This window comes from Cnephaeus nilssonii (genome assembly GCF_951640355.1).
Source record: "Cnephaeus nilssonii genome assembly, chromosome: 13".
NCBI classification, from domain to species: domain Eukaryota; kingdom Metazoa; phylum Chordata; class Mammalia; order Chiroptera; family Vespertilionidae; genus Cnephaeus; species Cnephaeus nilssonii.
This window is the reverse complement of record NC_137084.1, coordinates 60,112,435-60,125,693: the sequence shown is the minus strand read 5'-3', so window position 1 is coordinate 60,125,693 and position 13,259 is coordinate 60,112,435. Positions and strand designations below refer to the sequence as shown.

Here is a 13,259-nt window from a genome sequence, read left to right as displayed (position 1 = left end):
GGGATGTCCACCTGCCAGCTTAGGCCCGCTCCCCAGGGGATCGGGCCTAACCTGGTAGTCAGACATCCCTCTGGCAGCCCGGCTTGTGGCTGAGCAGAGCTCCCCCTGTGGGAGTGCACTGACCACCAGGGGGCATCTCCTGAATTGAACATCTGCCCCCTGGTGGTCAGTGCACGTCATAGTGACCAGTTGTTCCTGCTGTTAGGGTCAATTTGCATATTACCCTTTTATTATATAGGATGTGTTTTTCATACAAGTGGTTGTACTAGTACAATGTCATGAAGGAAGAGATGGAGGAGAGAGCCTATGGCATTCCACTACCACGCCCTTTAAGTGACCGTGACCCACTGATTATGCTTTTCCTTATAATCAGATGCAAATCCACTTAATTAACCTTACAATTCTGCCTCCCCCCATAAAAATGTCATGAAAAGCTCTGCAACATATGATGCCAGAGCCCCAATACAGCTCTTTCTGTGGGTTCCCTGGTGCACAGCGTATGAGCCCTGTGAACCAAGGCGGGTCTAGTGTGCCGTGGGCAGGTGTGTGCGTGCTGCGTCCCAGTGGCCACTGCTTCCTCTCTGGGGGCTCATAAACCACTGATAATCTCTTCCAGAGTCTTAACTAAGATTTCTTTTTACATCAACCTCATTTTTGGGTCAAATTTTATATCTCCTTTAAACATTCAATTGTCCCATCTACTTGTATACCTGCCTCTCCTCAGTTTTTAGAGATAATTAATAGCAGCAGCTATCTCAGTAGCATCAATATTTGCTCCTAAATCTAGTGAAATATAAAATAAAATACAAAGGGCTTAGTGTAGCCCCCTTCTCAGATCTGGGCACTAACATTATTTCTATTTTCATTTGTTCCTTTAGTCAAATGCTAACACTATGCTAATTATTTTCCTGCACTTCCTCTCATGGATCCTCACACCATCCCATCAAATACCTTGTTGTTATTCCAACTTTAGAAAAGTTGATTGAGGAGCTAAACAATAAAAGACACCCTCTGAATCTCTCAGCTCTGGAGACTGGGTGGATTGTGTCTAATACATTATACTAAGACAGACACACCACGGCCCTCACTATTTATTGGGTTTATACTCGGGAGCAATTATCAAGAGAAGGATCCCGGGGTCAGGTCAGAGGTCTAAATGCCTTAAACCAGAGGGGAGGGGGCACACTGAGACTTGTTAGCGTGATAACCAGTCTGGTGAGCCTAGAGTTGAAATATCACGATATCAAATTTGGAGGCAAAGAGAGGGCAAAATAGAAAGCTGATGATATAAATGGAGATAGTAGCAGTGAGTATGTGGAAAGGGGCAGGGGAATGGAATATGGAGAGAGTCGTGCCTAGTGAAAAGGCCAGGGTAAGGTGCATGGGCCTATGTGTCACGCCAGAGTCCTGTAACATAATGGGCTTACATGCAGGTTCTAATAAGGCAAGCCTTCGTCAGACAGGTAGCGCTGGTGACCAGATAACCTGCTACTGAAACCAGGACAATTTTGAAATTGAAAAGGACGCTTATAATAATTATGCCAGGAAAACAGGTGTAAACAGTGATTGTTCTGGGAAAACTGGGATGTAGGTCAGCCTACCCATCACCAATCTGGAAAGTAGAAGTGGATGATAAAAGGTCTGTAAAAAATTTAAAAAATGAGTTCAGTTGGGGACATGAGAGATGTCTGAGTAGAAATGGATCTTCAGCTCGGGAAAGAGAAGAGGAGGATTAAAGGACAAATGTGGAAGTGAGCATAGAGGAAGGGAAGGGAGAGAGGAAGGAAAGCAGAGAGAAAAGAGCAAGAGGAGACCATTTCATGGAAGAGTCTAAGAAAATGAGTTTCCAAAAGGCTGATGAACAATCATATGAGGGCTTAACTTTTTCAAAACAGTTTAAGGAAATTCATTCTAAATGTTTGCATGTATATCTGTCTTAGTTATATTATTCTCCATTTGGCTATAAGTATAGTTTAACTTTTCCTCGGTGGCTCACACACCCTGTGCTGCACATCAAATACTGTATCACACCAGAAACAGGAACAGAGCCCAGTGGGAGAGACTCCAGGAGGAGCCCAGAACCACCCCCGCAGACACGTCTGTGATGTCAGCCTGCCCTTCAGTCACTTGTCTCCTGAAACAGTACAGTGAAAGTTATTACTTTTTGACTTTTAGGTCATAGTTTCATCGTTACCCTTGTTCAAAATTCGTTACAGAATTAAAGCTAAAGTGGCTTTTCCTCAAACACTTTTCTTGTTGTCCAAAAAAGGTTATTTACTTCATGTTATTTACAACATTACAACTCCTATTTTTATTGCATATTTGAGATGGTGGCTCATAGTTAGCCCATTCTTCTCTCTCATTTGCAATAACCTTAATTTGGGGTGTGAAGGAGATAAAAATCCCACTACCCCACAAAGCAAGCTTAAATATACTTATAAAGGCTTCATTCTAAAGCCTTCATCATAATCATCAAAGAAAGACTTCTATAGAAATAAAATGCAATGTGATAGCTTCCAAGCCTCTATCAATATTTTATTATAATTCTAGACACATACAAATTTAAAAATTTCCTTTTTTATTTTCTGAAAAGGATGGAAGATCTGTTAAAATATATGCATTACAGGTAAACTTTTTCTATAATAACTATCACATTCTAAGTAACATCTTGGTTCACAGATTGAATGAGGTGAGAAGACAGTGAAATATCAGCAGGCACTAACCTTCTTTCTTCAGGGTTATTTTTATAATTATCTAGAAGTATAAGTAACTTCACTATCCTTGTAAACATATATCTGAAATATTTCACATCTATACTAATAAAAGGGTAATATGCTAATTAGATTGGGAGACCTTCTGGGAGACCGTCTTGGATGTCCTTCCGGACAAAGCCATGGTGGCGGGGCCGAGGCAGAGGCAGTTAGGGGTGATCAGTCCAGGAGGGGAGGGCAGTTGGGGGTGATCAAGCCAGCAGGGGGGGGGGGCAGTTCGGGGTGAGCAGGCCGGCAGGCAGTGTGGTTAGGGGCGATTAGGCAGACAGGCAGGTGAGTGGTTAGGAGCCAGTGGTCCCGGATTAGAGAGGTTGTAGGCCAGGCTGAGGGACCCCCCCCCCCCCGCCCCGGTGCACAAATTTTGTGCACCAGGCCACTAGTTACTACATAAAAAGATATGATACAATTAATAACAAACAAATGTTTATCTACACATGCATTAGGTTGGATTCTATAAGCCAATTGCTAGGACAACTAAGATTCCCTCTTTCCAAAAGGTCTATATGATGAGAGACTGCAGTGTTAGTGCATGTGAGGATAGTCATTTTACCATTTTCTATTTAAAACTAGAGCCAGTTGTTTCACTGGATCCTTACAGGAAAAAATTAGGCGAACATTGATAAAATCTGTTCTTCCAATGCTAGAAAACTAAGAAATGTACTGTTTCCCGGATATTGGAAATTTCTAATGAACCTTCTGATGCCAGCTTGTTCTGATAACTTCCAAATCTGTACCTTATTCTTATCTCCTATGTGGCTAGTTGTCTACCCAACATTCATCCTTCCTTCCTTACTAATGGAGCTCAGATGTTATTCAGAGTGGAGTTGTGTCCAGTTAAAACACAACTACATTTCTCAGTCTCCTCTGGGCTAGGCCTGGCCATGGAACAAAATCTGGCCTGTGAAATATAATGGAAGTTGCTGTGAAGCTATTTTAAAAAGGGACACAGCAGTTGCTGTTAGTGTCCTACATATTCCTCACACTCACCACTTCAAGGCACTTAACCTGATGTCTAGTGGACAGCTTAATTAGTCTCTCAAAGGAATCTTTCCCTTCCTTTCCTTCCCCCCTCCCTCCCTTCCTTCCTTTCTTCCTTCTCCCTCTCTCTCCTTCCTCACTTCCTAATCTCCCCTACTCCCTTCCTTCCTAGTTTCCTTTCTCCCTTTCAAAATCACTCATTGATTTTCTATAATAACTCAGCACTGTGCTAACATTTCAGGATCTACCTTCAAAGTTGGATTTTATCTCAGGTCCACTTCACCTTTTTTCTTGAGAGGCACAAGATATTAGAACTTGTAAATTTGATTACTCTGAAGAGGAATATGTGTGGGTGGGTGGGGATAAAATATGATGGGAGAAGAAAAATGGGGTATAGTCTGGGACATTCAGAAGGCAAGAGAATCAATCAAATTAAAAAGAATTTTCAGTGTGCAAAAATAATACATTACTACAATTTACTAAACTACCAATATATTGACTTACATTAGAATTATTTTACAAACTATAATTAAAACTGTATTTAACTCATAAAAACATATAACCTGTTATCAACTAATATACTTTAGAGTTGGAAAGGAGACTTTTAAGGTTAAGAAAGACACACATAGAAGAGTAGTGCTTTAAAGTATTTTTTCTGAATTCAGATGTAAGAAGTTATGCTTTAATATTCATCTGCTTTGGTTCTTTGAAAATATGACTTTCACAGCAGATAAAAAATTTGGCAGATCATGTAACAGTACCTAGATTTTTAGGAAAGATTTGACAAGATTCAATGAATGAGATCAATGGCTAAGATGTAAGTCACAGAATAAAAAGTAAATGATTCAATAGAGAAAAATGAGACTTTTGGTTGACGATGGATGAATACACATTTTATTCCCTTCCAAAATCCTACTAAAATAAAGCAAGGGGGTATTTTTCAACCTATACAGTTATACCTACAAAGACAAAAATAAAAGGAGCTGGGAGTAGAGGAAGCCCAGAAACAGCCCAAGTAGGTATTTCTGGAAGTAGGGGGTAAATGCTAGCAGCCCAACTTACATCATCCGATCAGGAGAATTTAGAAGAGTGTTTTCTGGCTCTGATCAGCCTGAGACTAATCACTGAAAGAGACTAGACTGATGACCATACAGTAAAGACCCCTGTCAAAGTGCCCTGCCATGTATATGGAGCCGCTTGTCAGCTTTCAACTCTACCACCCTTAAATAGGAACAAGCAGTCAGGGACCACAGCCATTTGAAGAAAACCATTCACACAACTAGGTCAAATACAAACAGAAAGACATTTTTGAAGTAAATTATGCAGAAAGAAGAAAACTTCAAAACATTTGTAATTAAGATACTAGAGTTATCAACACCAGGAAAATCAAAATGTACAGGAGATGAGAAATAATCACAGTGTACTATATGGCTCAGAGGTAAAGATCATGTTAAAGTCATTATGAGACAAACAGAATATTGACCCAACCAAGATCATACTGTATTGGAAGAATGGAAGAATCAGAAGTGTGGCTGTGTCTGTGTGTGTGTTTGTGTGTGTGTGTGTGTGTGTGTGATGAAAAATAACCAATGTGGATGTCAATAGATGATGTCTAAAACTGAAAAATCAAGAAGTAGCAATATAAGCATGTTATTTAGAGAGATGGAGGTAAATACCAAAAGAATTAGCCAAAAGGAAGTGCCTCTGGGGAGGGAACAGGAGATAGCTGTTTTTTGGTAACTGATAAAAAACAAAATGACTTTTTAAACTTTGTACATGTATAACTAAGTAAAGAAAGATCTGGATAAACGTACTTTTTCAATTCATATGTGCATCCACATATATAAGGAAATTGACTTGAAACATTTTTAATTTTAATTAATTATATATTTTTAAATCTATCTTTATTGTTGAAAGTATTACAGATGTCCCCTTCCTCTCATACCCACCCCCCAATTGATCACCTCCACCCCTACCCTGCCCCCAGGCCTTCACCGCACTATTGTCTATTACACTCCAGAATTTGTGCATTTGGGGATTCTACTAATATGTATGTGTTTCATTGACTTTAGCATTGCTTAATGCATTTGTGGAATTGCCATTTAGGAATAACCGTCAGATATAAGTGCATTAAATATAAGCTTTAGTAATCGTAAATATATTAGACTGTATTACACTTTGGCTGGTGGCTCTGCCTGAACCCTTAGGCAGCTGCAGATGCACTGTAGTTGGTGGGCAGATTTCTCTGGAAAACCTACTTGAATTCTCTTGTAAAGTAGTTGAATTTCTCTTGGGAGAAAAGTGGGGCTGTGGAGCAGTTGTTAGAGGTTGGGGAGAGGCACAAATTGAAGGGTGTGAAGAAATACACTGGAGAAAAACTGATTGTAACAACATTGCTAAAAGGATCAAGAGATAATTTCAAACAATCTTATTCATATTTTAACAGTCAAGGGTATATTGCATTGATTTAAAATAAAGCAATTTTGAGTGCAAAAGGAACAACAAAATAAACATACAAAAAAAGAAATACTTGGAAATACAAACATGGTTGTCAACACTAAAGATCTCAGTCAGTGGTGGCAGAAAAGAACCCCGGAATGAAATCATTGCTGAAATAAAAATGAGAAAACTCAAGAAATTCCTCTGTGACATAGAGAAAAAAGACCATGATGGAAATTAAGAGAGAAAGAAAAAGATATAGATATTCTGGGAGATAAGAATGAAACAAGACAGTGGAGGCTAATATCAAATAAATAGAAGAAATTTGAGTCTGAGCTGAAGAAATTTGAATCTTTAGAGTAAAAGTGTTTATCACGTGCTATGAAGGATTATTAAGAAAGGATGCATACCTAGAAAGTTTTCCTGACAAATTTTAAAATTCGAGGATAAACAGAAATCCAAAAACCTCTAGACAATAAAAAGAAAGAAGGAAAGAAAAAAAAACAAAGGAAGGAAAGAGAGAGTGGACTGCATTGGCTTTTCAACCTGCATCACTCAATTCTTCAAGACAATGGGAGTCATGTTAGAGTTTGTTTTAAAAGTAAAAATAAGACATCTGGACATGTAAAAAGTTAAAAAGTATATCACCCGCATTCATTTTTATTAAAAGATTACCTAAGGATATACTTCAGTCAAATTAAAAGTAAATTCAAAAATTACTTAAAATTAAGAACAGGGAAGGTTTTGTATATAAATAATAGTAATAACAATGCAATTAAACTTATAGCTGTTAAAAAGGATTCTTAAAATAAGAAAGGAATAAAATAACAATTAACATTATCCTATGTATAATAATGTTTATAAAAATTAATAGCAACCAGGAACTAGAACTCCAGATCATTTCTTATAGGTGGGATAAGGGAATGAGGAAGCAAAGGCATTACTAAAGGTTAAGTCTTACTATGGTTGAGGCAATTTAAAGTTATAGTTAAAATTCAGTATGCCAAAAGAGAAATAAAAATTAAAATGTATGAAAAAAAGATAAATTAATAATTTATAAGATGTAGAACTTGTAAAGGAAAAGAAGGAAAACTAGACCAGACTAGCAAATGTTGTGAAGTTAAAAAGGCTCAAATGTTAACATTAATGATCATAAAATTCTCTTTTTTAATGACAACGATTCTTTAATTGAGTTACATTTTAATATAATCATAGTCTATTTATAAGAGACACAATATGATATAAAAAGGAATGAAAACAAGGGGATGAACAAGAGTTGCCAATATTAGTACCAGGCAAAGTAGAAGATAAAATAACGTTAACTCATACTTGTGCGATATTTTATAAAGCAAAATCATATAATATACCAGGATGATATAATATCCATGGACCTCAGTACATTGAGCAGAACACAAAAATACGTAAAACAAAAACTGCTTGAAATACAAGAATAATTGGATAAAACTATAATTATAGTAAAGATGTTTCTTAAAAATTTTTGACAGTTCACATAGACAAAAATAAGGTAATAATGGACTTGAAAAACATAATTTAAATGTAATAATAATTAAAAGGTTTGATTATATATGTATGATCTTCTTTATTCTTTTTTACTTAACCAATAGAGAATATATATTTGTTTTCAAATGCCCAAAGAACATTTTTAGAGGTTGATCATCCAATAGATCACAAGAATAATCTTAATGAAACTGAAATATCATCTAGGTCATAATCTATGATCATGGTGGTAGGGAGATTAGAAAGTAATAACAAAAAAATAATTATCTCCCCACTGGAAGTTATATTCCCTAAATATCTCTTAAGCCCAATAGTAAATCAAAATGGAAGTAATAGGCTATTTAGAAAATGACAGTGGGAACACTAATCCTATGGTCCATAGTAAAGCTGTGCGCAAGAGGAACTTGAGCTTTAATGTTTTTATTATTTAAAGAAATCATGAAATCCAGATTCATGAAAACAATTGAACTGTAATTTTCAACTCAAAATTCAGAGCAAGATAAATAAAATAGATCATAAAGGACAAATTAATTAGTAGAAATCCTTCATAATAAAAAGGCAATATGCAAATAACCATCACTCCACTACGCCCACGATTGGGCGGTGGGAGGCTGGGGGGCGGGACTCGGGGTGGCATATCCGGCCATTGAGAGGCGCGCCCCCCCCCCCCCCCCGCCTCTCAACGGCTGGATTGGCGGCCGCTGAGGGGGGCTGCCTCGGACACCCTGGACACCCAGCTCCGCTGCCATCGGAGACGGGGAGCCGGTTGTCCGCACCCGGATCCCCTGCTGTGCTCCCCTTCGTCAGCGCCTCAAGCCCCAGCAGCAGCGGCAGCGGCTGGGGATGAGCTGGTGATCCCAACAGCCTGGCAGCTCAGTGGCGGCGGCGGAGGCAGCATTGGGCCTGGGGACTGGCGAACAGGCAGAAGATGGCCCTGATCGCAGGAGGCTAGGCCTAGGGACCCTACCCGCACGATTGAATCGTGCGCTGGGCCTCTAGTTCATGAATAACAAAACAAAGCAATATCTAGATATGGTTTCTCTCTCTCTCTCTCTCTCTCTCTCTCTCTCTCTCTCTCTCTCTCTCTCTCTCTCTCTCTCTCTCTCTCTCTCTCGCTTCTGTTATAAGGAAATATTTATTGAATGAGAAGGTGCCAACTAAGAAGATAGGAGACTTAGTGGTGCCTCAAATCCATCTCAACAAAGTAGAGTACAGGCTTCTTTTATGTCAAGGGAAGAGGGAAACAGTGCCAAGAGGTGATTGACTACAAAAAACATCTTGGTGCCAGCAAGGGTCCATGGAAGATTGTACTTAGTCTGTTGACCCTAGTTGATGTGAGTTCGGTCATGAGCTTCCTGCAATTCCCTGATAAACAATACATAGTTCCCTTATATCCTGAGATAGTATGTATAGTTTTTGTAAAACTCAAGCCAAAAGCAGAATCCCTCTAATGATTAATATATCTATATGCAAGACTAAGCAGAAGGTACTGAACAAAGGCTTGGAGTCGGAAAAACCTACCATTTCACTCTGTTACAATGCCCCCTTTTTTCTTGTCCATTCCTTAATCTAGAGGAAAATAAGGCAATTGGGTCTAGATTCAATTAAGAGAGAGGATTCGCTTTAAGATGGAGTCAGATTTGCTGGCCCATTGTGCCCCTCTTATCCAGCTCTTACAATCTCACACACCTACCTCTTCCACAATGGTCCCTGAGCCATAGAGAAGGCATTTAGGATGTTTCAGACAAAACAAATAAAGAGTAACTTTTGTTATTGTGTTCCCCAGGACCCAAGCCATGATGAGCTGGCCACTGCTCAAACACTTCCTAACAAGTAATCTAAAGTGATCCTATTGTCTAAGGACCTCCCTGTCAAGGATTCTAAGGTGAGTCCGATTTGTTCAGTGAAGCGGGTGCCCTAGTCACTAGAGATTGCGGAAGGAATATTCCAAGTGGGAAACACATTTTCTAACAGTTTCTTTCCCGTTGAGAGGGCATCAGTCTTGCGGCAACGGAAAGCTTCAATTTATCTGGAAAATATATGCACAAAAACAAGAACATACTGATAACCCAAACTAAGTGGCAGCTGAATGAATGGATTTCATCCACCTGTGCCATAGTCTGATACTCAGGTTCAGTCATTTTAGTGTGTCACTAAGTTTGATGACACACATCTTATGTCAGGATATCTCATATTTCTAGCAATTTCACATATACATTGTGTCCCCAAAATGTATACACACTTTGAATAATTATTGATTACAATGGGTTAAATCTGAAAAGAAAGAAGCATCAATTGAGCTATCAGCTGTGAAGTGTGTATACATTTTTTTGGGACACACTGTATTTCTGGAACACTTATATACTTACTAGAAGCCCAGTGCATGAAATTCGTGAGTAGGGGGGGTGGTCCCCTAAGCCCAGCCTGCACCCTCTCCAATCCGGGACCCCCAGGATCAGGCCTAAACTGGCAGTAGGACATCTCTCTCACAATCCGGGACCACTGCTCACCTGCCTGCCTGCCTGATTGCCCCTAACTGCCCCCCTGCTGGCCTGGTTGCTCCCAACTGCTCCTGCCGCTGGCCTGGTCACCCCTCACTGCCCCCTCCCGTGCCAGCCTGGTCACCCCCAACTGCCCCCCCATGGGCCTGGTCACCCCACGCATCCTGCTGCTTGGTTGTTTGGTCGCCCCTCACTGACGCCTCTGCCGGCCTGGTCACCCCACACAGCCTGTTCAGTCGTCTGTTTGGTTGCAATGGTCGCTTAGGCTTTTATATATATAGATACAACATAAAAATGCTCAATGTTATTTTTATTTGGTAATGCTTGCCAAGTATATTCAACACACAGAAATTAGCCTAATTAGTTTAATATTTCTGTCTTATAAGAAAAGAAACCAAATCTTTTGAGGTGTTCCAGGACCCTTCTGGAATACCTCAGTTATTCCCAGGTCAAGACTCCATTTATAATTTAAATTTTGCAAAATTTTAAATTTTGAGACATTTTTCAAAAGCTATCAAAATGTCTGGACATGGCTCTTTTAAAAAGGCCAATAAGAGAGATCATTAATTCATTGTATAATTAGTTATGTTCTGTGCATATACTCTTAAAAACAAATAAAAAGGACAAACTTAAGTATGACTGTTTTTGTTTAGGAGAAAATTGGGAGAAATCATGATATAAATTAAAATCCAGGCCTGTGATAACCCAGATGCCAGAGAATAACGATTCACCTGCATTGTAAATGTTCTGTGTAAAAGCTACCACCTTAGGCCTTTGCACTTTCTGTTCCTGTTGCCTGGAACTCTCTTTACCCAGATATAATCTCTGCTCAAATGGCACCTTGTTTGACCACCCCATTCACACTCTCCTCCTCTCCTCCTCAGCTTCTTTTCTTTTCTTTATGTCACTGTATGAAACATGTCTATATCTCCCACTGTCTCTCCCCCTGACGTGCAAGCCCCTTGGAGCAGTGGTCTCTGTTTGGTTCACTGCTCTCTTCCTGGTGCTTCCACCAATGACTGGCTGATAGTAGACTCTAGATAAATATTTACTAAACAAAGGTTGCTCCACAAAACATTGCTGTGTATGGAGGTGACGTGGTTTGATAAGTACGTAACAAATCCCTGATGAAGGATGTTTGTCTTCATGATCTAAATTTTTACATACTAGTATTTCTCAGTAGCATGTGAGACAGAGGCAAAGCCGACTTGGCTCTCCATGCTTTGGAGACCACGGTGGACAATGTCTGGTCTCGTGTCTGCTGTGATGAGTGGAACAGTTCCTCATGGAAACTTCCAGTAATTCTCATTCGCTTCCCGTTTGTAATTATGTTGTACCCAAACAAACTCTATGGTTCCCTACTAAAGTCTAAGTTCTTTAAGGTTTGTTTCTTAATGATCTTTGTATGGATCATAGTGCTTAATGTTGTGCCTGGCATACATTTCCTTAAGAATGAATGAAGAGGAATTGCAGTGAAGTGATAGTTGGTACCCAGCCTTAGGTTCAGGACTGTCAATCTGCATCTTAGTTCTCCGAGCAGAAGTGCCGTCATGATGGTGGGCCCAGAGAGAGGTATCATGCAGTGAGAATGGCTGCTCTACCAGTCCTGGTCTGCTTATATCTGGACTTTTACATGAAACAGAAATGCACTTCAATCTTACTTTATCCACTGCATTTGGGGGTCTCTTTGTTAGAAGAGCTTATACTTTAACATGCCCGATTTCTTAGTTGTGAAATGACAGTGATACCTAGCGGGACAGTAGGAATATTCAGTAGGACGTTCGCTGAAAAGTGATAGCTAGAATTATACAGACTTGTGCAGCTTTCCTTTAGCCTGATGTCAAAGTCATGGTCTGAGCAGAAGACCTGAAAGTGAGATACCTGAAGTGGTTTGACCAGTGCAAAATCAGTCACAGTTAAGAAAGGCACACTAGTACCTCTCTCCCCACCATATCTCCTCCCCATTCAGCTCCGGGGTCAGCCAGTGGCCAGTTAGCTAATGAAACAATAGGCAGAGAAACCTTGGTGGTGCATACAGGGAAGGGGTGGGAATAGATATTTGTGAAAAGGAATTTAATTTTTTATGATGGTGAATGTTATACCAATTCTATTCCTGATCTCTAGGAAACTTTTGGTAAAATATCCAGTCTTGTTGCTGTTTTGAGGCTATGGTTAAGTGCTGAGTTCAGCCTTAAGGACAAACGTGGAGGGTTGGACTCTTGGTACAGCAAGAAAGGGGCAAGCTGGCCGGGAACTGCTGCGCTGTGGAAACCCGAGAGCACATGGGCCCGTGTGCCCAGCCAAAACACTAAAAAACTCACCCCAAGTTGGGAAACGGTGATTTCCACTGCAGATCCAGGTCTAAATTGGAGACTCAAACTATAGATCCTTAAAATCACTTGCATTTCTCCCGCATCCTCCTCACCAAAAATAACTGACATAGCCTTCTATTAACACTAAATTTCAAAATTCATGTATCACCAGGACATTTTTGGCATAGTCAAGTACAGATTTATTAAGTAGAAATTTCTCAGCACTTACCCCGCTGTATTATGGGCTTGGTTCTCCATGTCGAGAAACTGCCTCTGGTTTATATTTCTCAGTGTTTAACCTGTAAGGGGGAAACAATGGTCTAGATTCCTAAAATGATAACCATTATTTAAAAAAAAAGAAAGAAAGAATTGAAAGCAAGAATTGCTTCTGGTAAACCATTTAGTACGAGTTTTTCTGAATGTAGTGCTCTTGATTCTACAAAATGTAGAAACTTGCATGTGTGTGTGTGTGTGTGTCTCCCCATGCATTTGTGACATTGGCTTAGTGATGAGCAGATAAATGGGGTACTCAATCAAAGTAGCATTCGCTACAGAACAGCTTGATGCCAGATCCATGAGATGAATAAAATAGAATTCCTATTTTATTCCAGCTAAATGCTCTCAAACTTCCCTTTCTTGTGGATCCTCTAAATGTTTGCCATTAGTTTTTATTTGTAAATAAATTTTTTATTTGGCCCTTTCTCGGTTTTGTCAGAGATTTAAAATAAAAAGACTAAGAA

The 13,259-nt window shown here is 39.6% G+C and overlaps 1 protein-coding gene and 1 long non-coding RNA gene across 6 annotated transcripts in view; one reads left to right on the top strand and one right to left on the bottom strand.

The window, feature by feature from the left end:
- Positions 1-12,777, bottom strand: part of DEUP1 (deuterosome assembly protein 1) — a gene marked incomplete at both ends in the record, with an annotated part of 75,692 nt that extends 62,915 nt beyond the window's left edge. For all 5 annotated transcript variants that reach the window (XM_079788837.1, XM_079788838.1, XM_079788840.1 and 2 more), the window contains one exon: positions 12,749-12,777. In XM_079788837.1, coding sequence (XP_079644963.1) covers positions 12,749-12,777 — 29 coding nt within the window. The remainder of the gene's footprint in view (positions 1-12,748) is intronic.
- The window catches only part of LOC307109882, a 119,547-nt gene that overhangs the window by 51,147 nt on the left and 55,141 nt on the right, over positions 1-13,259 (top strand). The gene's annotated exons all lie outside the window — the stretch shown is intronic.